Here is a 24888-nt window from a genome sequence, read left to right as displayed (position 1 = left end):
GTCCTAATGATCCAAATAAACGGAGAGAGAGAGGGGGAGAGCTAATGGATCATCTATCAGTCATCACCTTAATAAATTTTTGAAGAATCAAAGCGAGTAGTCTATTATGTGCGTATCGTTTGCCAAGTGATCGAAGTAGCTAGTAGTCCCCTTAATTGATTGTGAGTAGTGTGGAAAAAATTAATAAAATGGTGATGGAATCGTCGCGGTCTTTGGAGTATACGCCGACATGGGTAGTCGCTGTTGTCTGCTCCATCATTGTTCTCATTTCCCTTTGCGCCGAACGTGCTCTTCACCGTCTCGGAAAGGTATTTATTACTTGCTTAATTGACGTTAATTAAATATATATACACAAGTATATTAATTAGGCTTACTGCTTCGATCAATCTCCTCCAAAATTTTAAGATATATCAATCATATATATATATATATATATATATGATTATATCTTTATTTAAAATCAAAGTCACTCCAAACGTCGGATAAGTATTTGTTGTACATTTTTCCTCTCGTACATGCTTATCACTTCGTTAACTCTTTTAATTTTTTTTTGGTTAATTGAAGACACATTAGTTTAAGTTATATAATGTGTGCATAGAAAATGTCCCATCTCCCATTCCTTATTTCTTCTTATTGACTGTGAAATTCGGACTTAAAACCTATAATTAACAATCAAGTCCCAAACTTTAACCTAAAATTAATATCCTCTATAGAACATTAATCTTCTACTTACTAATTATTAGTTTTGTATGATACACGATCAAACATCTTTTAAGGGGCAGTGTTGATTTATATGGGTAGATGGTGCATTAGTTATGAATGAATTTGTTATGTCAACTCGAATCAAAAGTGTAAAGATAGAGATAGTAAGAATCATAAAATTTGTAAAAAAGGTGGAGAAAAAAGGAAGGTGAAAATGCTTAGATTAGAAGATATTAAGAGGGATGGAGAGGGAAGAGACCAAGTGGAGAAGAAAGTAAGAGAGAGAGAGAGAGAAAAAGAGATAACAGGGATAAAAGACACTAGGACCTATTCAATGTTAGACTATTTCATGATATTTGTTAAGTTGAGTTGAAGATCCTCTTATAATAATCAGTACACGTATTTATATCATTCTTTAGCCAAACTTACATTAATTTTATTGTTATAAGCATAGATTCAAAATAATGAACCTTAATAATAAAGGATGTTAACATTTAAAATCTAATCATAAATTGAGATTGTTTCATAGCATTAAAGCTCAATTATTATATTTGAGATGCTTACCTAATACTTATTTGCCTTGCCACCTAATAGTGGACGAATTTTGCTTGATGATTTAGGTGAATATCATTGCCTAATGACTTAGGAGATTATTGTAGCTTGATGACTACATGGTCTTTGTTGCTTGAGTGACTACTTACAACTTTAATATGACTTGGGTGATAAGTGTTTCCATATATTAGCGATTTGTGCCTCATCTACATTGTCTGACTGTGTCACGCTCCGAACCCGCTAGGTGGGGCCTAGGGTGTGATGAGACCATTCATCGTCTCTGATACCATTCACGCAGTGGAAAATAATAAACAACCTCAAATAAAATACCATAATTCTAATTTATACAACCCCAAAAAGGAGTATAACAAATTCTCCATATTATATCACCAGAAAAATATCAAAATATAAACTGAACATATATCTGATCTTACAACCATCCAAACTTTCCAAAAAGAAACTAAGCCTGCCCTCTGAGCTTTCTAAGCTCGATCACCTGAAGGACCTGAAAAGATAATAATTCGCTGGGGTGAGACACCTCTCAGTAAGGAAGAAATAAAGTATAACAATGTGTAGCAGAAGAGTTTTAATATATATATATATATATATATATATATATATATATATAAAATAAACTCATCCATTATTCAACAATAAATGCAAGGCGCATACAGATTGTAGTCACACAAGTAAAACCAATATTGATAGCAAAAGTTCTTGAGGATTGGGAAGATTACACACCCATATATGTACCTTTTCTCTGCTCTGATACCATTTGTAACCGTACCCTTTGATTCGAGTGTGGCTACAATTGATACCGATTAGGGCACTCACCTTTCACAGTAAGCCCTCGGGCGGAGAGATTTACTTTACCATAAATATTCTCATAATAAAATTCACATACCAGTATTCACACATATTCCAATATCAATCATATTCCAAAAATGCACGTGTTCACATACATCACCACACAACCACACAGAATTACAATAGATTCCATTGATCTTAGTACATGACTCACTCAGGGCAACTGCATACCTCGCAGTACGTGACCCACATAGGGCTTCTGCGTACAACCCAGTACGTGGCCCACATAGGACTACTGCGTATTATCACAGTATGTGGCCCACATAGGACTACTTCGTACTATCTCAGTTGTGGCCCACATAAGACTACTGCGTACTACCCAGTACGTGACCCACAGAGGACAACTACGTACTTCACAGTACATGACCTTCATATGGCAGTTACGTATTTCACTACACGTTTACACTCACAACAGACAATATTCACCCAAACAGGCAGTATTCACAACCGAACATTATTCACCACCAAACAATGTTCACAGCTAAGCAGTATTCACAAACAAACAGCATCCACAACCAATCAGTATTCACAACCAGGCAGTACTCACATCCAGACAGCACTAACAAGTAGACGGTATTCACAACCGTACAGTATTTACAACCAGTTAATTAAGAAGAATTATTTTCATGCCACACGATTTTCCCAATTATGATTCATAATCAAAATCATTATTTTTAATTGCCTAAACTGTTCAGAAAATCATACTATAATTATACGATTCCTATGCTAAAAAATAACTGATTCAAATTTAATAAAAAACTTGGTATAATTTATTCCCCTTACCTGATCCTCGAAGTTCTATCTAAAATGAACGGTAAATGGAATCCTGTATTCCAAAAATCTTAACTTAATCAGATCAACCCTAGAATATTTATCATTTAACATTTCCTAGGCACACACACTCCCAATAATTAATTTAATATTAAAAATATCTTACTTACCCTAGTTTTGGAGTGGTGCCCAAGAACTCCAAATCAAGTTTCTGCTCTTGTTAACTTGGAGAGAATCGCCCCAGGAACCTCATGGTGGTTTCCGATTGTCGAATCAGGCTAAATCCAAGCCAGAATCGAAGAGAGAAGGGGAAGGAGTCGTAGCCCTAGAGAGAGAGTGAGAGAGGAGAGAAAATTTTACGTTGAAATGGATTCAGGGCCTCTTTATAAACTAGCATTCGTCGACGAGTCTAAAAGGTTTGTCGACGAACTCAAGAAGAACATTTGTCGATGAGAACATCAGGTTCGTCGACGAATCCATTAAATCTGAATTTTCCTGACTCTTGGTATCTCTTCGTCGACCAACGTAGGGCACTCATCGACGAAGCCCTATTGTGCTGAGCTGAAATGTTCTTCATTTCCTTTATTTATTTCCCCTTTTATTTTATTTATTTTTCTTTTATTTTATGGGTTCGGGTTATTACAGACTTGCTCCTCTTCTAGGCAATTTTCCACTTTGTCGCTTGGGTTGATTCACCTTACCTAGGTGACCTCTTTTTTAAAATGACTGCCTTAGCTGAAAAATCACCATCACATTTCGAAGAGGTGCACAAGGATGACACAATCAATGCGCCCACAACTGCTCCATTTAGTTATAACTTTCATAATTGAGCAATAGTAAATCACAACCTCAGTTTTAGCCAATCACAAAATATTATAACCTTCCTTTCTTGGGCAATCCATACTTGAAAAATTCTTGGTATTTTCCTAGTGTCTTCTATCGTGAGATGATAAATCACGCATTTCAGGGGTATATTAATCATGTTAGTAGCCTAAAAAGGTGATATTTGTGGTTCACATTGACAACCTTCCGCTTAGTTCCTATTACAACTAGGTGATTTTCTCGGGGTGATCTTTGTCAATTGATAACTCACCCAACCCCCAACCACCACTACTTAGTTGCCAAAATACTTAAGCAGCCTTTCCTAACTACTTATTATCTAGTTTGATCGCACGATGAATTCTTCACGATAGAAAGGTTAATTTCCTTAGTATTCTTTGTTTTTCCTTAATAAAATATCCTCATCCCTTCTGTTTTCATTCACAATCAACAACATACAGGCTATGGAATCTATAGAAACATTCTTTGCTTCCCTTCACCAATGAGAAGAGGCCACCCGTTTGCCATTGGATGATTTTTCAAAAGCGATGTTAGTGACTGATTTAATTCATTACTAGTACCCCAGGAATCGTCGCTAATATTTTTTCGGGATAATTTTTGCGGGAAAAATGGTTTCCTGGGATAGTTTGAGCGGGAAAATTGGTCTTTAGTGACAAAATTATTAGTGATAGATTCATAACCGTCACTAATGCTATTAGTAACAATTCTTAAAAACCGTCGCTAATACCTCAATTGTAGTGATGAATTTGAATCCGTCACTAAAAACTAGTTTTTTTGTAGTGAAGCTCTCGTTGGCGAGTATCAACATAAATCTTTTGTCAACTCTGAGCTGTTTTAATTCTTTCTCGGATAAGTCTGATTTTCTGTAAAGTCTGCTGTATAATTTCTGGCCCCAAAATTTTCCATTCACCAACCTCGTCCTAATACAGTGGAGATCGGCACCTCCGACCATATAATGCTTCATACAGTGCCATCCTAATACTGGCCTGATAGCTATTATTGTAAGCAAACTCCACTAGTTACAAATACTGAATCCAACTACCTTTGAAATCCAGTACGCAAGCCCACAACATATCCTCCAGTATCTGAATTCTTCTCGCTGATATTCCATCAGTCTGGGGGTGAAACGCTGTACTGAAAGTCAGCTGAGATCCCAAGGCTCTCTGCAAACTTTTCCAAAACTGGGATGTGAACCATGGGTCCTGATCTGATATGATGGACACGGGCACGCCATGCAATCTAACTATCTCCTAAACATATAACTCTGCCAGCTTATTCATGAAGTAGTTGACTTTAGTCAGAATGAAATGGACAGTCTTTGTTAGACGATCTACTACTACCCAAATGACGTTTTACCCATGCAGTGCTGGTGGCAACCCTATGACGAAATCTATGGAAATGTGCTCCCACTTCCACTAAGGAATGTGGAGTGGTTGCAATGGCCCTTCTGGTCTTTGATGCTCAACCTTTAGTTGTTGACATGTAAGGCACTACTCCACGAATTGGGCAATTTCTCTCTTCATATTATTCCACCAAAAAGATTCCCGCAGATCCCTATACATCTTAGTGCTCCTTGAATGTACGGTATGAAGAGAACGATGAGCCTCTTCCAGAATGGTTCTTTTAATCTTAGTATCATTGGGTACACATAATCTGGTGTGAAACCTCAAAACCCTATCATCTGAGATATTAAAATATGCCCTCAGTCTACTCTGTACTTTATCCATAATCTTCACCAATTCATCATCTTTCATATGAGTGGCCTTAATCTGCTTCAGTAAGGTCGGTTGGATTATTAAATTAGCAATGAACTCCCGAAAATTTCCCTCTACTAATTCCATATCAAATTTTCCAGATCCATCCTGATATGATGTTGAGTTACCATTGCTGATACTGATGCACTCACTGACTTTCGATTCAATGCATCAACTACCACATTAGCTTTCCCTAGGTGGTAACTGATGGTACAATCATAATCCTTTATTAGTTCTAGCCACCTCCTCTGTCTCATATTCAGTTCCTTTTGCGTGAAGAAGTACTTAAGACTTTTGTGGTCCATAAAGATCTCACACCTTCCATTGTACAGGTAGTGCCTCTAGATTTTCAACGCATATACCACTGCTGTTAATTCCAAATCATGTATGGGATAATTCTTCTCGTACTCCTTGAGTTGACGAGAAGCATAAGTAATGACTTTCCCCTGTTGCATTAAAATACACCCCAGCCGTTTCTGAGACGCATCGCTATAAATCAAAAAACCACCATCTTCTGGTGGAATAGTTAGAACTGGAGCAATGATAAGTCTTTGTTTCAATTTTTGGAAACTCTGCTCACAATCATCAGTCCACTCATACTTCACATTTTTCCTTGTCAACCGTGTCAGAGGACTTGATAGTTTAGAAAACCCTACCCTACCAGACCCAAGAAACTCCTAACCTCATGAACATTCTTCGGTCTCGCTCAATCCACTACCGCCTGTATTTTACCTGGGTTTACAAAAACACCATCCTTGGATATCATGTGTCCTAGGAATGCAACTTTTTCCAACTTGAACTCACATTTCTTGAACTTGGCATAAAGTTTCTTTTCCCATAACACCTGGGGTACCAACCTCAAATGATTCTCATGCTCCTCGGGACTCTTCGAATAAACCAAATATCATTAATGAACCCACCGCAAACTGATCTAGAAATTTATGGAAAACCTTGTTCATAAGGTTCATAAATGCAGTAGGAGCATTAGTCAGTCCGAAAGGCATAACCAAAAACTTATAATGGCCATACTTGGTTTGGAAAGCAGTCTTTGGAACATCCTCTACCTAAATTTTCATCTGATGATACCCTGATCGGAGATCGATCTTAGAGTAGACTTGTGTTCCTTGGAGTTGGTCAAATAAATCATCTATACAAGAAACTGGGTACTTGTTCTTAACTGTCACTTTGTTTATTTTTTGGTAATCAATACACATCCTTATCGACTCATCTTTATTTTTTACGAATAAAACTGGTGCTGCCCCGGGTGATATGCTAGGTCTGATGAATTCCTTGTCTAGTAATTCCTGTAATTGCTCATTTAATTCATTCAATTCAGGTAGACCCATTATGTAGGGAGCTTTAGAGATTGGTGCCGTCCCTAGGAGTAGGTCAATAGAAAACTCAATTTCACGGTCGAGAGGCAACATAAGTAAGTCCTCTGGAAATATATTAGAGAATTCCCTCACAACTGGGATATCTTTAAACTTTAATTCTCCCTTTAGTGCTTCATTTACACAAGTTAGGTACCCCTGACATCCATCCAAGAGTAACCTTTTTGCCTGAATAGCTGACAATATCTATGGTGAGGAGCGAATGCACAACCCAAAAAACCTATACTCCTGCTTACTAGGAGGTCTGAACACTACCTCTTTTTTGTAACAATCAATACTGGCATAATTGACACTACTAGATCAGCAGGTAGCATCCTTCCCTGAATATCTACTGGATAGTTTCTAAACACTTTTCTACATACCACTACTTTTCTCGTCAGTGTGACCATAGATAATTCAACATTTAATAGCTGAGTTTCTACCCCAAAAAAATTGATATACCACAGAGATATGAAAGAATGCGTTGTTCTTGAATCAAATAACACAACAACTTTATTTGAAAGCATAAAAATAGTACTTATCACCACGTCACTAACATTCTCTGTGTCCCCCGGAGTAAGAGAATAAACACACGTTTGGGCGGTGTTCTTTTAGTAGCCGCCTCGGGGTGCCTGATTGTTTCCCCTGTATTGATTAGGAGTGGGTGCATTGTTTGACGGTCTATGACAAATTCGTGCAAGGTGGCCAAGACTACCGCACCAATAACAAGTCTTCGTTCCTCTCTGGTATTCCTCCTCATGCCTTTTGTTACATATAGGACAAATAGGGTATGATTCATTACCCTGATAAGCTTGATTCCCTATTCCCGGTCTCCAGCCCACATTATTGTTATTTCTCCTCCACGGACCTTGACTTGTACCTGCTTGAAAACTAGGAGGCATGAGCCTCTTCCTCTGATTGTGTACCCCTGCACTCCTGTATAAACTCGTTTCCACTACCGTGACTTTATCCACCAACTTCGAAAAGTTCTAAACTAAGAAAGCCACCACTTGTTCGTAGATCCCCTGTCTTAGGCCTTTTTCAAACCTCCGCACCTTCTTCTACTCATCTGGAACCATATATGCCGCAAAGTGAGACAACTTTACAAATTTGGCTGCATACTGCTGGACTGTCAAGTGTCCCTAGGTCAAGTTCAAAAGCTCCTCCGCCTTAGCATTTCTGGTGGAGTGGGGGAAGTATCGATCGAAAAAATTTCTTTAAAATGATTCCAAGTCAGAGCTGTAGGTCCTGAACCTTGCTCCTCAAGTAGCTTTACTAATCTCCACCAATGCTTGGCTTCCCCAGTCATTTTAAAGGTAGCATACATGACCTTTTGTTCATCAGTGCAGTGAAGGATTGCCAGTATCTTCTCGATCTATTGTACCCATATCTCTACAACTATTGGGTCAGCTCCTCCTACAAATGTCGGGGGATTCATGTGAGTAAAATACGTGATTGTACAGCGCTGGTCAGTTGGTGGGCAGTTCTGTACCCTAGAGTTCCATGCAATCTCTGCCATGACCTATTGGGTTATACTACGCAGAACTGGATTAGAATCACTGCCATCCATGCTGGAGGTCCCCGCATTGCTACTTCCTCTAGCATTTGCGTTGTCATCACTAGGATCCATCCTGGAGATAGGATAAAAAATAATCTTAGAATTCTAATATCATAACACGATTGGTGCAATCATTTAACTAAGAAACTATAAAATGTACTATATCCTCATACCAAAATACTTAAGCTTTCCCCCTCAGGAACTTCCCTTATACAAACCAAAATTTAACATCCAAGTTTTCCCATTCAAGTTCTAGTCTCCCTGTTCAGAAACAGAACTGTTGATGGTTTGCTGTGGCTTTCTTGAAACCGTCGTTTCAGGAAAATCGCAGAAGATCATCAAGGGATTCCTGCCTCTAGGTAGTGAGACCAACACTCTAAATTCCAATTTAACTTCCAACAATGACTTACTAAAATACTAATCTACCCATTCCTATTCTCATCATAATTCATACCTATACTCTAATATTATTATCCGCTAAAGTCTGCAAAACCTAGCAACCTATGCTTTGATACCACAACTGTAATGCTTTGAACCCGGTGGGGCCCAGAGTGCTATTCTTCATACATATATCTCCGATACCACAACTATAAGCACCTAAACCCGTAGTGGGGTACTGGGTACACCTGTCCATAACTCATTTAACAAAACAACGGAAACGTATACTTAGAACCCCAATTACTATATACCAGAGTTCTAATACCACCATAATTACACATGTACCTCCAAGTATTCATATTACATCCCAAATGGGCAAAAACATATCTATATACATATCAGTGTCTCACTAGCACTTACTCTAAGCTATAATAACTAAGCTCCCTTCTCGAAGCTCGCAAAGCTCGACTCCTTGGATTTCCTAAAATGTTAAATAATATTCGGATGAGACACTTCTTAGTTAGACGAAATAAATTATTATCAGTGTGTGACAACATGAGTTTTAGTATAGCAAGAATACATCCATTAATTAATTAACTTTAACTGAGAAATTATGTAAAATTGTACTCATACCTATATATTTGAAAAAAATGCATATTTTCTTCTCAACACATAGTTCACAGAGCATCCCTCCCCATCGTCTCTATACATACTTCTCAATATAATTTCCATATTGAGCATCCTTCCCCACTGTCTCAGTACAGACTTTACAACATAATTTCTATACTGAGCATCCCTCCCATCGGTCTCAGTACAGACTTTACAACATAATTTCCATACTGAGCATCCCTCCCCATCGGTCTCAGCATAGACTTTACAACTTAAATTCCATACTAAGAATCCCTCCAATACAAGCTCGTGTTTCTCATAACCGAATTATCAATAGTCGTTTCATAATTTGGTATAAAACCGTCATAATCACAAATCAGGATAAAACCTGTCATATTCATAACTCGATATAACACTGTCTTATCAAAACTTAGTATAAAACTGCCCACAACATTCTCAACATTTCCGGAGATCTGTATAAAACCATAAAAATATTCTAACAAGTTTATTTATGCAGTAACATAATCATTTCTCATGCCACACAATTTTTGTGATAATTCATAATATACTTATCTACCTGGAAAAAATATATTTTGTTGAAAATAAGGGTATGATCATCTCTAGGGTTTACTTTAACTCAAAATATAACTTTTACAGGAAAAATGAGATGATTACCCTACTCACTTTAGTTTTCCCCAAATATAATAAACAAAACCATTATTTTCATATGATCGTTGATGGTTTCCCTGTAACCGTCGACGATTTCCTCAGCAAACACCAACAAACTATTTTTCGACTATATTTTCACTTTGTGCATGTCTTGCACTCACAATATGAGCCACATATCACAACATAATCAATGTAATCGTCGACGGTTTCATCTTGAAGCCCATCTTCTCAGCTGCCTTGTTTATAATGCAAACTTCCTCATTAATATAAGTCACAAATTTAAGAATTTTTTGAATCATTTAATCTTATTTAAGAATTTTGGGGGTTCATGATCAGAGTGCATGCTTGTCTTTAGTGTGTGCTTGAACTAATTAATACTCTTCCTCTGTCTCTTATTTGCTTGGAGCAGTGGTTGGAGCGTAAGGGACAACATGCACTGTTTGAGGCCTTACAAAAATTAAAAGAAGGTTTGTTATCTTTAATTTAATTTTAAGTTTAAATTTTTATATGAATATATACAAGCTAGTTAGATGATTAATGAAACTATTGTAAATATTTTTTTTTTTTTGCTTTTTCTTTATTTACAGAATTGATGCTTTTGGGATTTATTTCCCTTTTATTAACCGTCTTTCAAGGTCTTATTAGTCACATGTGCATCCCAACTTATCTTCAGTCTCACATGCTTCCATGCAAGCGGGATGACAACGTTTCCTCACATGAATCTGAGATCAACATTCGCCATGATCATCTAATTGAAAAAAATGGTCGACGACTTTTATCAACAGATAATGGTTTAGAACATTGTGGGCAAAAGGTAATTCAAAAAAAAAAAGAAAAAAGATTAGCTTATGCACGTTTACTCCTAATTTTACTTTTCAAATAATCCATGCTTATTGTAATGACTTATAGCTAAGTAGGTAGGGAGCAAGTTCTATGACTATATATATATATATATATATGCTACATAAATCTTACTTATACGTGTGTGTGCGCGCACGTGCCTGCGCTAGACCATGTAGGTATGTACAAGCATACAATGCATAGTTTTAATTTGTCTTCAAATGTTCCACTAAATCATATCCATATATACATACAAACATATACACACAAACAAAAAATAAATTTATTCAAAATGAAAGCATTGCTCCTAAGCAAGGAGCTTGTGGGCATATTTGAAGCACAAGTGTGATCATTCAAATAGCACCCTGAAAAATAAGCTTACATGCCAATGTTCTAAAAAAATAAGGAAAACTACTCCAAACCCATAAATAGAAATTGGAACATGAATGACTCCAAAGGAATAAATTGTCTAAAGCACTTACGTTGGTTGTGTAGGGTGAATTTGATTTGCCACGAAAAACTTTTGAATTTCTTGCCCTTCATAATTCTCAATAGATAGTTGCAAATATTGATTATCCAATCCTTTTAACATTATCTTTTAATCTTGAGAAGGACCAGCTCTTGAGCAAACATGATAGAGTCCTTGGAATGACCCACTTTAGTTTTAGCAAAATGAAAAGGAAGTCCACACATGTTTACTAAAATCACATTACAATAGGAGATTATCAAATCACTTTGCATCTTGCCTATAAAGGTGACAAATTGATGGTAACACCAACCTATTCCATGTAGATTGTTTGTGGTTAGGATTTTATTCTTAGTTGAAAGCCATATGAAGAGAGATACTTTTGAAGGGATGTGGGGTTCCATAAAAGTTTTCAGGAGAACCCATTTTTCAAAATAGTTGTGCTAGCGACAAGGTGAGAATAGAATCTCTTGACAGTAAACAAATTAACAGTAATTAGAGATTGCCCAAATTCACTTGTCCTCCTTTTCTCAAAATTTTTGTTTGGCATATATCTGTTCCATCAGGGTAAGAACTGTAGTGTTCTTTGATCCTCTAAGATTCTTGGAGAAAGTGATTTTCTTGTGGTAGTTGCGTTGGATTTTGACCAAGATATCACAATTTTTTCCCTCTTTGTTGATATGACAATTTGATATGAACTGGAAATAAATTTTTGAGAGAGTGTTTAGTTGTACAACTATTACTACAAAATGAGGTTCTTTGCCACTACCATAATTAATTTCAGCATAGTCTCAAAATGCTTCTTTAGTCTTTAAAATATTTTTCCAAACTCCCCTCCCTTGACTGGTTTACATACACTCGATTAATTTCCAATAGTCTTTGTTTTCATGCATATTAGATAATTCCATAAACTATCTCCTTCATCGTATAATCTCTAGATCCACTTTCCAAGTAGAGTTGTATTCATTTGAGAATATTCTTAATTCTTAAACCACCATCAGGATTTTTTTTTTTGGGGGGGGGGGGGGGGGGGTATATATTACTCCATGTAATCAAGGGTATTTGAAGCTCTCTAAGTTTCCTCTCCAAAAGGACCCCTTTGAAGATTTTGTACTATTTTTCACAAAATCTAAAGGTATTGGTAGGATTGACACAAAATAAATGAGAAAATTAGATAATGCAACTTTGATTAATGTTAATCTCCCTCCCAAGGAGAACAATTTTGCTTTCCAGGATACTAATCATGAATCAAATTTTTCCATAATAGGATTCCATATGCTTCTAGTTCTAGCTTTGACTCCTAAGGGGAGCCCCATATATGATGTAGGAAAGGAGAATAATTTACAACTTAACATTTTAGCTCCATCTTTTGCATTTTCCATTGCATGAATGTTGGGAAAATATAATTTTTTGCAAAATTCACTTTGAGACTAGCTGTAGCCTTAAAACAGAGCAACAAAGCCCTCAACCATTTAATCTCCAACATCAAATCTCTACAAAAAAATTAAAGTGCCATCTATCATAATGTTTTAAAGGCTCACCTCTAGTGGAATGAATCTTTAGACCACCTTGATATAGATGGTGAACTCGAAATAAGAAATTATAATTTGAAGAGAGGGGGGGGGGGGGGGGGATGAGATGTTGATTAAAATGTATCAATGGAATCACCACTAACATACTTAACCTTGATGAGATTAAAACACATATTTTATTACAACTGATTAATTTGATTGACTAGCTACCCCTAAGGTCTAAGAAATCTATAGTCAAAGGTTTAAGTACTAAAGTCCAAATTTAGGAGTACATTTATGTGAGGGGAAGGTACTAGTACCCCCATACACACCTGTTTTACAAATGGTACCTATTAAACTACGCAAAATCACCAATCTACATTCATTGTCCTTTATTTAAATTAACACTACTCTTTATTTAACATTGTTCCACCTTGTATTCTCATGATATTCTAATTTAGAATGCAAGACTTCCTTCACCTCAAGAAAATCGACAAGGGAGTGCTATTGCATTCCCTCTTATAGCATCGATCATCGAATTGATTAAAGCTTTTTAAGATTAATCAAAAGGTCAAGCATGTGAGCAACTCAAATCAAAGAATACCCTACTTAATCATGCAAGAGAGAACACATCAAGTGAAGCATGCATTCAAAGTTACTAAAAGATACAAAAAGAATATGATAAACTTTGGCATAATTCATTAGGCAAATCAAATATAAACCAATACTACTTTCCTAATTTTGAAGGTATTCAATCACCTAAGATAAAATACAAAGTTTGACATTTTATATACAAGAAAACCTCTTTATTTTATGTACATGGAAACTTCTTTACATTATGTATGGAAACTTCTTTCCTTTTTGAATAAGAAAACTTCTTTACTTTCCTTCTTGTTGTTTTTTTTTTCAAACATTCCTTTTCCTTTTCTCGCCATTTTCATTAAAGTTGGAAATCTTAGCCTAATAATTAAGAGACAAACCCTACATCTAGAAAAATACACCTACCATAAAAGGAGATAAATATGTTTCCTCCGAGTCAAGAATATGGGAATCTAATGCAATTCTTCAAAAAAGAAATTTTTTCAAAATCTTCCATTAAAATGACTTTCTTAAATTTAAATATGTCAAAAGATTAACATTCCATTTTTTTTTTAAAGGAAATAATCCATTCCAGTTTTGGTGAATTGGGAATTTAAATGTCAAAAAAGAAAACTCAATTAAGCTAACAAAGTCATCTTAAAAACTCTAGAAGACACCTAAAATATTTTTTAAAAGAATTTTCCATAATTTTAAAATTTTATTTAAAATTGTATTTAAAAATTCCAAACCTAAAGTGGCACAGCCCAAAATTCAAGCAAATATGGAAAAATAACCAATTTTTTAAATTCAATTTTCAATCATTACGTTCAAACCAAGAATATGAAATGAAGAATTAAAATTTACATTTAATATTCAAGCATGATAATTCGTAAATACCAAAGATAAAACATGAACGAAAGCTCAAGTTTCAACATGACTTCTTGCACACTTTTTATGCAAAGATGAAAGTAAAACTATAACTTTAGCATGAATAAGACTTGAAAGTCGTGATTTTTACTTGGAACTTCCATACATAGTGTAAACAAACATCAAAATTTTAATGAATGTAAGAAGAAAAATACAATTTGTAATACAAAGATCAAGAACACTTCAAGATTGTTCAGTCCAAACATGCCACAAGATTCAAGAATATAATCGTGCAAGTATGCTAAGATAAATAAGATTAAGATTGATACCTTGTTTTTCTTCAATATCAAGAAGACTTGATAATATAGAAACAACAAAGAAAGAAGCAACAAGCTTCAATCTATTTCTTCAAGCTTGAGTTCTCCTATGGAGTCTTCTACAAGGGCTAAAAGGATGGAGAAACTTGTTCTCCAAGGTGTGGATGTCCCTCCATCTTTTCTCTTCCTTTTTTTTTTTTTTTTATTTCTTGAAATTCAATGTGCAAGCAATTAAATGTGTTTGTGTTCAATTGAATGGGTGTAGCCTCTCTTTTACGAGTGTTTCTTAAGCTTCAATGTGTGTGGGGTGTCATAAACCTCTCTTCTTTTGCAATTTATTGTGTCTAGCCTCTTGGGAGCATGCATATCTCTTTGTGTGTTTCCTCCCTTCATGAACGTTGGCCTCCTTCAATTCAATGTATCTCTCCCCTTTTGACTCCTTTCTATAGAGAAAGGGAAACAAGAAATGTTGCCCTGGTCCCCAACTTCCAAAAATTCTCTTTTAAGACAAGGAAACCCCTTCCTTGTCCTATAAGGAAATCTGGAAGTTTTTTTTTTTTTTTTAAAGACAAGGAGAAAATCATTATCAAATATAGGGATAAGCTCCTAATGGATGGGAAAAAGGCAATTAAATAAAAAAAAACACAACATTAAAAGCCACAACTTGGTCCAAAAATCAAATTGCATAGCAAGGGCTTATGAAAAGTCCAGAAATCACAATTAATTCTTAACCAATTTTTGTGTACTATGCTCCAATTAATTTAGAAATCTTAGGGTTTATTCAAATCGACCTCAAACAAAATTGGGCATCTACAATTGCCTCTATTTATATGTTCTTTGCTATAAAAGGTTAGAATCCCATTCTATAGCAATGAACATATAAAGATTGATACCTCAATTTGGATGAAATCATTCAATAATCACAACCTTAAAGGCGAGAAGAAAGATTCAAGTGAGCATGCATTAGTTAACAATGGCAAGAAACAATGGGGCCATAAGAACTTTTGAAGATTTGATTGACACATTATTGTGTCATTAGTGAAGAGAGACTAATTTGTCTTTCAAGAAGAACTATTTTCCTTTGGTAGTCGGCAAACTTCCAAAATAGACAAATCATCCTGGTTTGTTGAGAAAAAAACCACTTTGGCCTTGGGAGTTGCCAAGCATCCAAAATGGATAGACCAACTTGAAGATTTGTTGAGAAAAACCATTTTGGCCTCAAGAGTTGGCAAGATTTTGAAATAGACAAACCAACTCAATTTATTAAGGAAAACTATTTTGGTTCAGGAGTTGCCGAGCCTCTAAAAAAGAGACAAACCAATTCATTCTGTTAAGAAAAAAAAATCATTTTGTCCTCAAAAGTTGCCAAGCTTTTGAAAACAAACCAACTCAGTTTGTTGAGAAAAAAAAAAAAAAAACTATTCTGGCCTCGAGAGTTTTCAGAGTTTCTAAAAATAGATAAACCAACTCAGTTTATTGAGGAAAACTATTTTGGCCTCAGGATTTTCGAGCTATTGAAAATGGATAAACTAACTCGACTTGTTAAAAAAAAAAAGAGACTATTTATGCCTCGTGAGTTGTGGAGCCTCCAAAAATTGACAAACCAACTTGGTTTGTGCTAAGAACTATTTTGCCCCTAGATGTTGCTGAGCCTCCAAAAATAAAAAACAACTCGGTTTGTAAAAAAGATAACTACCTTTGAGATAGGTAAGTTGTTAGCCATTGGTAGGCGTAGACTAGTTTGGTCTACAAGGGATAAAGGTGGAAGTAGTGCACCATTCTTTCTTGGTTCACACGATTTCTAGCTTGTTAATTTTGAAAATGAAAGGTGTATGATGGTCAATTATAGAGGATTTCTTTATCCATCTGATTATTTTTTGATCTTCCAAAACTATAAAAATTTCTTGGGTTTTCACTTTAGTCGACTGCATTATATTGAACTAGCCCTAATTTAGACCATCTTGTTCACTTCTTGAAACAATTTACTTCCTGGTAGCCTCTTCTAGTGGCCCTTCGAAAAATAATGCAACCTAAAATCTCTCTTATTAATTAATAAGCTAAGCATATTACTGTATATTTATTTTCTGGTGAATTCATGATTTTTTTGAAAAAAAATTGAATGAAAATAGTGATACAATTTCTTAGTGATCAATTTGTATTTTCAAACTAGGATTTGGCTATGATAACCTAATGATTTATCTTAATGGACAATGATGTCAACCTAACTCGAGTTGTCATATCAGAATCTTAATTCGCCCACTAGACATCTGTCATCCTTATTGGAAGTTGTTGAACTGCTTTTTCAGGTTTTAACTTAACCTTTTCTTTTATTTCTATTTTTCTCTTTCCTTATTTTTTCCTCATTTTTTTCATTGCCTTGGCTTTTTTGGATTCCATTTCTAACTTTCATTAGTAGTTGGGCTCAACTAGAAATTTCCTCCTTAAGTGTCCAATACTTGATTGAACGTTGGCGTGTTCTTCGACACCTATTGTTTGCCACAAGTTCTCTTGACTTTTACAGTCTTTATATGAAGTTGTCAAACTTGACATTGTTCTATCAATTATCTTGTGTAACAATATTATTCTTTGAGTATTACTACTGAGGTTGTCTTAATGACACAGACGAAATGTAGGCTAGGTTTTAAGACTTAAGAAAGATGGGAAACTAGGCTAAAAAATCACTTTGATGCCCCTGCCCTAAGTAATTTAATGACTCCTATTTTGATGATCTTCTAGTGGATTTGACCAAACTTATTCTGAGAAACCAAGAAGCTGCCTATTTACCTAACTCGAGATTAGGTGATTACATAGTTTAGGATTTAATGTCCCACTTTGACAATCTAATTAAGATAAATGCTAATGGACGAATCTGGTTATGGCTTCTATTAGGATTATAATGTAGGCTAAGATTTTATGGGCTAAAGAAGAAATTGATTTTAAGGCTTAAAGTTCACATTTATGAGGGCTTCACACTTGTCAAGTGATCAACTTTGAGAGGTGTTGCAAATTTTCTTTACTCAACTAGCCCCTTAGCATTTACTTCCTTTCTTTTGCCTCTCTACATTGTGAACTTTCATTTTCTTTTTCTTTTGCTTTTGCTTTTTCTTATTCATCATTTTGGTTTTCATTTTCATTTCCCTTTGACTTTTCACAATTTTTTTCTTCTGTCTTTTCTTTTTCATTGCCACCCTTAAAATTGCATCGTTTTTTTGGGGGGGGGGGGGTATAGGTGTAATCCTTTGATGAGTGATCAATATTTGTATACATGCATATTATATATATAGTATGTATGTATGTGTGTGTGTATATATATATATATATATATATATATATATATATATATATATATATAAAAGGATAATATTACAATTTAATAGCTAAAAGATGGTTTGCCTTCATCTTGGTATTTGTCATTATCTCAATTGAATTTTCATTATCTAAGGACCCCAAACCCCAAGCTATTTTAGATAATTGACTTAAAAAGAAATCAACTTACTTGTTGGAGCCCAATGGGCTAATAATTGGAAATTCAATTCATTAAGGTTCTTTGAGATTTACTAATCAACCAAAAGATGGTCGCATGTCTTTAGTCCAGATATCAATAGTTAACACAAAGAAAATTCATCATACACAAGATTCAATAAAACCATACTTTTTTCAAACCAAATGTTTTAAAATGCAATTAATGCTAATAAACAATGATGTTGTTGGTAGGCTCACCAAGGCTTGGGTCCTTAACTACCAAAAATAATATTTATAAAACCTAACTAACTATTCCCAAGTTTAGTAGAAAGTGGGAAAGTCGGGTGTTGATCCACAGGGACTAAACCGTACAGTTGTCAACCTTTTCTCAATCAGTTTATTAATGCCTTGTGTAAAAAGAAAGATAAAAAGGGGATGTTTTGCAATGGGTGAAATCTAACCAATTACAGGAAAGCAAGTAAAAACTATATTACCCTACTCCTACAAGGTAGTGCTGAGATTATGAATCAGGTTCTGGACTTCTTGCCTTTAACTACGTTTAACCAGGAATACATAAGAGTATTAACCTGAGATGTCTCAGGCCAAAGTGGGAGAGGGTCATTCGAGGGCATAGGGTAGTAAGGGTGCACCAACCATCTGGAGCATGGTCGGGAACCAGAGTATACCTGTCTCAATGATCACGAACACCTTCGCGAATCTGTAGCCAACTACTTATCCTAATTGGAACAATAGTAGTGCTATTCCTTACTGCAGCCTTTCATCATTCATCAAAGCAATAAATCAAAAGAGGTAAAGGAAAGCTTGTAAAAGAAAGCGGTAAATATAAAGCAAGTAAAAGATCAATCCTTTGTATTTAGTACATCTGTCACCAACGCCAGAAGGAGCAAGAGAATGATCATGTAATATACACGAAGATTACACAAAACGCCGCCGGTTGTCATAGGCCGTCGGACACTTCGTGCACACACCAAAACAAGAATTGAAATCTACTCTATTCCTACTTTAACTTGGCTCTTAATGACGTCTTAGGTCTCTCACCAATCTAAGAGAGGCTAAAAGGGAACCCAGATGTTGGAATTGGTGTATTCCCAAAAGGGAGAAGGGGGGGGGGGGGGGGTGGGGGGGGGGGAGGGCGAATTGGGTATTTAAAATTTCTTTCCTAGGTTCAATTTAACCAGTAGCAGTATTACACAAACCTAAGGTCTTTTTATATAATCATAATCCCAATTAATACATATACAACATATAATGAATTAAACAGAATACATACATGTGCTGAAAATTAAAGTGCGGAAATATAAAGTACATACATAATATGTTATCGGGGTTCGGCCAATACTGCCTACATCCCTTCCTTGGCTCACCAGCACAAGGATTCCACTAATGCTCACTTAACAGGTGGAGTGGCACCGGTTACAACCAGATCAATTAATGGGGCTGACCTCAACCTACACCTTATTAGAATGGTGCACCTAGCTTTCCTAACTAGGTCTAAGCCAATCTGGGACTATTTAATAGGGCTAGTCTCCCTCTTCAAGGTCAGGCCTGGAATACAACAAATTTACACTATAATTTGCGTACACGTAAAATGCTTCTTACACTAAGTAGATATGTACCAATAAACTCAACTGAATAATGCACTCACGTATAAGAGGATATTAAGCTCAAGTGAGATTTTGTTAACTAATGTGTTAACACTCAACTAAATGTGTATCAATGTATGTGTGGGAGAGTAAGACTTTTGATCTTAAGAAAATATGCTTCTTGTGTGGATGATTAGACAATCATTATAACCCTAAGAAAATATCACATAAATATTTCTCAAATGTAAAGCATAGTAGATAATAGGGTTTTAAGCTTGCAAAAGATATTTTCGTCAAAGCACAAATCAAGCTTATGAGACTTGTAATGAGGATGCAAGATCTTAAGCCAAGTAATAGGATTCCCCAATCAAATATTTATGAATGAAATAGTATGGGAAAAACCTTAGCCAACTCTCCAAAAATCAATACACAATCAAATATAAACAAGGTAGAGTTTAACTCATACAAAGAATATGAAAGCACTACCTTCTTTCAAGATAAGTGGCTAGATGAGTAAGTGAGGTAGATTTTGGCAATAGGTTTAGGGATATATGAGAGTATAGATGATTTTGGCTAAAAATATTTTTAGAGAATTTTGCCTAATCTTAAAACCTTAATCACTTTTAATTTTGCAAAATGAAGGGCTATATATAGAATTGGGAAAAATTATAACTATTGGGGACACTCTGAGTATATAAAGGACAGTATAACAATTCCATGGCATATGCATTTGCATGCATTAAACTATTATCATTTTATACTAGCGTACAAATTCCCTTATCAATCACCTGTCAGGCCCTCCAATTCATAGGTTTTATAAAAATGCTTATTTGAATTTTCCAGTGGGTGTAGTTTACACCACAAAACAATGGAGGACTGGAAAATGACTGTCCCTCTCTGAATGAGGATACACCAATGTGAGCCATCTCGATCTTTTAGCAAAAACGTTTAAGTCAATACTGCGAGGCTCTGATACCAATTATAGGAATTGGTGTATTCCCAAGAGGGGGGGTGAATTGGGTATTTAAAATTTATTTCCTAGGTTCAATTTAACCAGTAGTAGTATTACACAAACCTAGGGTCTTTCTATATAATCATAATCCCAATTAACACATGTACAACATATAATGAATTAAAAAGATTACATACATGTGCTAAAAATGAAAGTGCAGAAAATAAACTCTGAAAATATAAAGTACACGCACAATATGTTATCGGGGTTCGACCAATACTGCCTACGTCCCGGCCTTGACTCACCAGTACAAGGATTCCACTAATGCTCACTTAACGGGTGGAGCGGCACCGGTTACAACCAGGTCAAATAACAGGGTTGACCTCAACCTACATCTTACCAGGATGGTGCGCCTAACTTTCCTAACCGGGTCTAAGCCAATCTGGGACTATTCAACAGGGCTAGTCTCCCTCTTCAAGCCCGCGCATGGAATACAACAAATTTACACTATAATTTGCGTATATGTAAAATGCTTCTTACATTAAGAAGATATGTACCAATAAGCTCAATTGAATAATGCACTCATGTAAAATGCTTCTTATGCCTAATTCCCTAGTTTTAACCCGTTTTTCTTGAAAAGACAAACAAACCTCGCATAACTCTGAACAATGATAACTCTGGGTAAATGCATAATAAAATGAAGATAAACAAAGGTAAATGAGAGTCTAAAATCATGCATTTTAGGGATTCATCAGTTGTTCCAGTGAAAGCTCATGTAGAACTTTGTAAGGTCAAGTCCATTGATCCCTTTTTTTTTTTTCCTGGGCATGTCTCAGTCTCGTTCTCTTTTCTTCTCTCTTTTTGATTGCTTTGGTTAGACTTTGTTCAACATCGGTACATCTACTTCACATGGCTCATTGAATGTTTTTTCTATCTACTGAATTGAATTATTTGAGTCGAAATTTGGGTTGACATCCCTAGATAAGGTGGAGCTAATGTTCTTAGACCTACATACTTAAGCATGCAACATAGGATGAAATATGATGTGCACGGAGACTTGTGAAAAACACTCTTTTTTTTAATAAGAGTAGAAATGACATTATTTTTGTAGGAGGAAGTCCCTCTCCCCGCCCCCCCACATTTTTTTTTTTTTTTTTTGCAATTTTAGATGGGGGAAAAAAAAATGAAATGAGTACTAAATCATGAATTCATTTTTTTAAAAAGAAAACATCTCATATGATTGACAAGATCAAGTAGCTTCCAATTCTCGAGGTGGGGTTCAATTCCCACCAAGTAGTTTTTTTTCCCCAACCTTCGTAGTGTAACCAAGTGAGTGTAATCCAGACTTATTATTCTTTTCTTTCTAGTACGATTACATTAGTGGCCTGGGCCATCCTAAGGGAGTGATGGAGCATCCCTTCTTCTTTTATTGCTATCAAAATCTATCCACCCTGCATTCCTTAAAGCTCGAACTTTGTGTTTCATATGCCAACAATTTTCTATGGAATGCTATACATTGCTAGCGTGGTATCCATATGTTTCATTAGGGTCATACCACTTCGACTTAGGTTCTTTTATGATATTTGACAATACTGGCATGATTATTTAGTTGTTGACTAGTTATGAAAATAATTTTGAATACAACATTAGGATTGGTTGGATAAGCCTCTTTTCACTTTTCTTTTCCTTTTGAACAATGCATCGCATAGTTTGTCTAGTATGAACAAAAGTAGGTGTGGTAAAAATATTCACTAGACGAGATATTGGTTAATACACAACCTCTTTATTTCTTCCATTCCTTCATTCAGATGATTGCGCTTTGTAGCTTGAACTTCCTCTATTCTTCATCTGATATCTTCCCCATGTAGAAAATGACTTCTTTCCTTTTTCTTGTCCTTTCTACTTTTGTAAAATTAGAGTATACGATCCACACTATCTATTCGCAATAAATGTCAGGGATGGTATCTATAAATATTGACACCACTTCATTAGTAGTGAGAAGGGGCTGCACTAATGTAGCTATTTCTTTTCACCTATTTGCATACTCCTTAAAGCTTTCATTAAACTATTTCTTCATCTCTTATAGAGTTACTCGATCATGAGGCCCCTCTATGATAGGCTTATAGTGGGTAAGGAAATCTTTTACTAGATTGACCTATGTTTGGACTTAATCATAATTTAATTGTATATACCATTGCAAAGGTGCCCTAATCAAGCTATGCAGAAAGCATAAGATAAGTAGATTAACCTTCAAGCATGAGCAACCATCCTGTTGCAAAACACCAAAATGTGTGTAGTAGGGCACTACATCCCATCAAATTTATCAAATTTTGGTGCTTGCATGGGAGGTTGATCATTTATTGGTGCAAGTCTATGTGCAAACACAAGCTTCTTGTCTTGAACCTAATCAGAATCTATTGGGTTGATCAACACCCTTTTAGTTTATTCTTTTTATTGTTAGTGTTTCCATTACATCTATTCCTTGGCCTTGAGGTCTTGGTTAATCTATTTCTGATTTTGTTCCAGCCTAGGGATTCTTTCTTCCATTTGTTTCACCATTCTCTAGATACTGAGGTGGGTCTTGTGTGGCACAAAAGTGGATGCCCTTATGATGATTATACCAAAGTCAACTATGCTACAAAATTTCTTGAATATACATCTTGCGAAAATATGGATGCTTATGATTTATAAATGGGTGAATGAGTTCATGAATGATTGAAAACATGAATGAATTAGGGATGGATGCATATAACAATACATAAATGAATATGGAAATGTGTAAATGAATGAATAGCTAAACATTTATTCTAAATAAAGGTAGTGGCATTAAAACTAATGAATGCATAGGTACTCTTATATAATAAGATGCATGGAGGAATGAATTTCACTCATCATGAGATTGGACGCATGAATTAGGAATGCTTTCATGTTAGACCAATTAAGGGATGGTGCTAATAGGTTGAGCATTTATAGAAGAATTATTGCTTGAGATGTCATGAGGCTAAGCATGGGTTGATGTCATGGATCAAGTATGAAAAGGCAAATGGTCACTCTTAATCATAGATGACTAGATACTCCCATATTGATCATAGACCGATGAGTGCCCCTAGATTAGACATAAAAGATGCTCATAGGTTCGACATGGATGGTTACACACTCATAGATTGAGCATGCATGGCGAGATAGATGCTTATGATCATTGAGTATATATAAATGGAAGCATCCTAATCGATTTAGTAAAAGGGATACTTTGAGCATAAATAAGGATGCTTTTGACTAAGCATAAGTGGATTCTTGCAAATTAAACATAGAAGGACTTAATATATTGAGCATGGAAAATAGGTGCTTACAGATTAAGAAAAAATAAATGGATGCTCCAAATGTTGCAAAATAGTGAGTTGCTAGAAGGATGTTCTTAGTGGAGCATGAATGGATGCTTACAAGTTGAGCATAGAAGGTCTCAAACTCACAGATTGATCATGGAAAGAGGCTTCTCATAGATTGAGCATAGACAAATGAATGCTCGAGATATGGGAAATAATGAGCTTATAGGGGGATGTTCCCAAGTTGATTATGAATTTTGGTTTGATGCTCACAAACTACGGCTAGATGAATTAAGCACAAATGGGTGTTCATGAATGGATGGAAGCTCATAGATTGAGCATGGCTGATTGAAAAGTAGATGCACTAACTAATGGGAGGATAAATGGGTGATCACAAGTTGAGCCTAGTTGGCAGAGTGTGAGAATTGAGAATGAATAGTTGGGTGCTTGCAAATTAAGCCTTAACAGCAAGATGTCCTTAGATTAAGGGGTTAATGGATAGGTGCTCACAACTTGAGCATGGAATCATGAATGCTCATAGATTAAGCATAAACAAAAGGAATGTCTCTTAGATGACTGATGGATTACTGATGCTCACTAATTGAGCACTTAAGGTGTAGGATTGGGTGGGATTTGGTGTAAGTGCCCCAGTCTTTATTGAACACTCCATAGATTTTACCCTACTGAAGGGTGAAACATTTCACAATAAAAAAAAAATTCACAACAAAGAAAACTCTAGAAGCAAATAAAATAACAATCACACAAAGAAGGAAGAGGCTTTTGTCCTTTGTTTGGTAGGTCATCCTATTGAAATCATCTTTGTGGCTCTATCTTAAGGGATAGGGTTTAAGGCTCTTAGTGTAAGCTCGACTCTATGCCAGAAGAATAAAAGGTTCC

At 35.5% G+C, this 24888-nt stretch overlaps 1 protein-coding gene across 1 annotated transcript in view; it reads left to right on the top strand.

The window, feature by feature from the left end:
• Nucleotides 1-24888, top strand: part of LOC131164744 (MLO-like protein 13) — a 72904-nt gene continuing 48016 nt past the window's right edge. Inside the window, exons 1-3 of the mRNA XM_058122175.1 lie at nucleotides 1-308; nucleotides 10480-10537; nucleotides 10658-10884. Of these exons, the coding sequence (XP_057978158.1) occupies nucleotides 189-308; nucleotides 10480-10537; nucleotides 10658-10884 (405 nt within the window). The 5' untranslated portion in view covers nucleotides 1-188. The remainder of the gene's footprint in view (nucleotides 309-10479; nucleotides 10538-10657; nucleotides 10885-24888) is intronic.

The sequence above is a fragment of the Malania oleifera genome, chromosome 9, assembly GCF_029873635.1.
Source record: "Malania oleifera isolate guangnan ecotype guangnan chromosome 9, ASM2987363v1, whole genome shotgun sequence".
Lineage (NCBI taxonomy): Eukaryota > Viridiplantae > Streptophyta > Magnoliopsida > Santalales > Ximeniaceae > Malania > Malania oleifera.
This window is presented reverse-complemented; position numbering and strand designations above follow the sequence as displayed.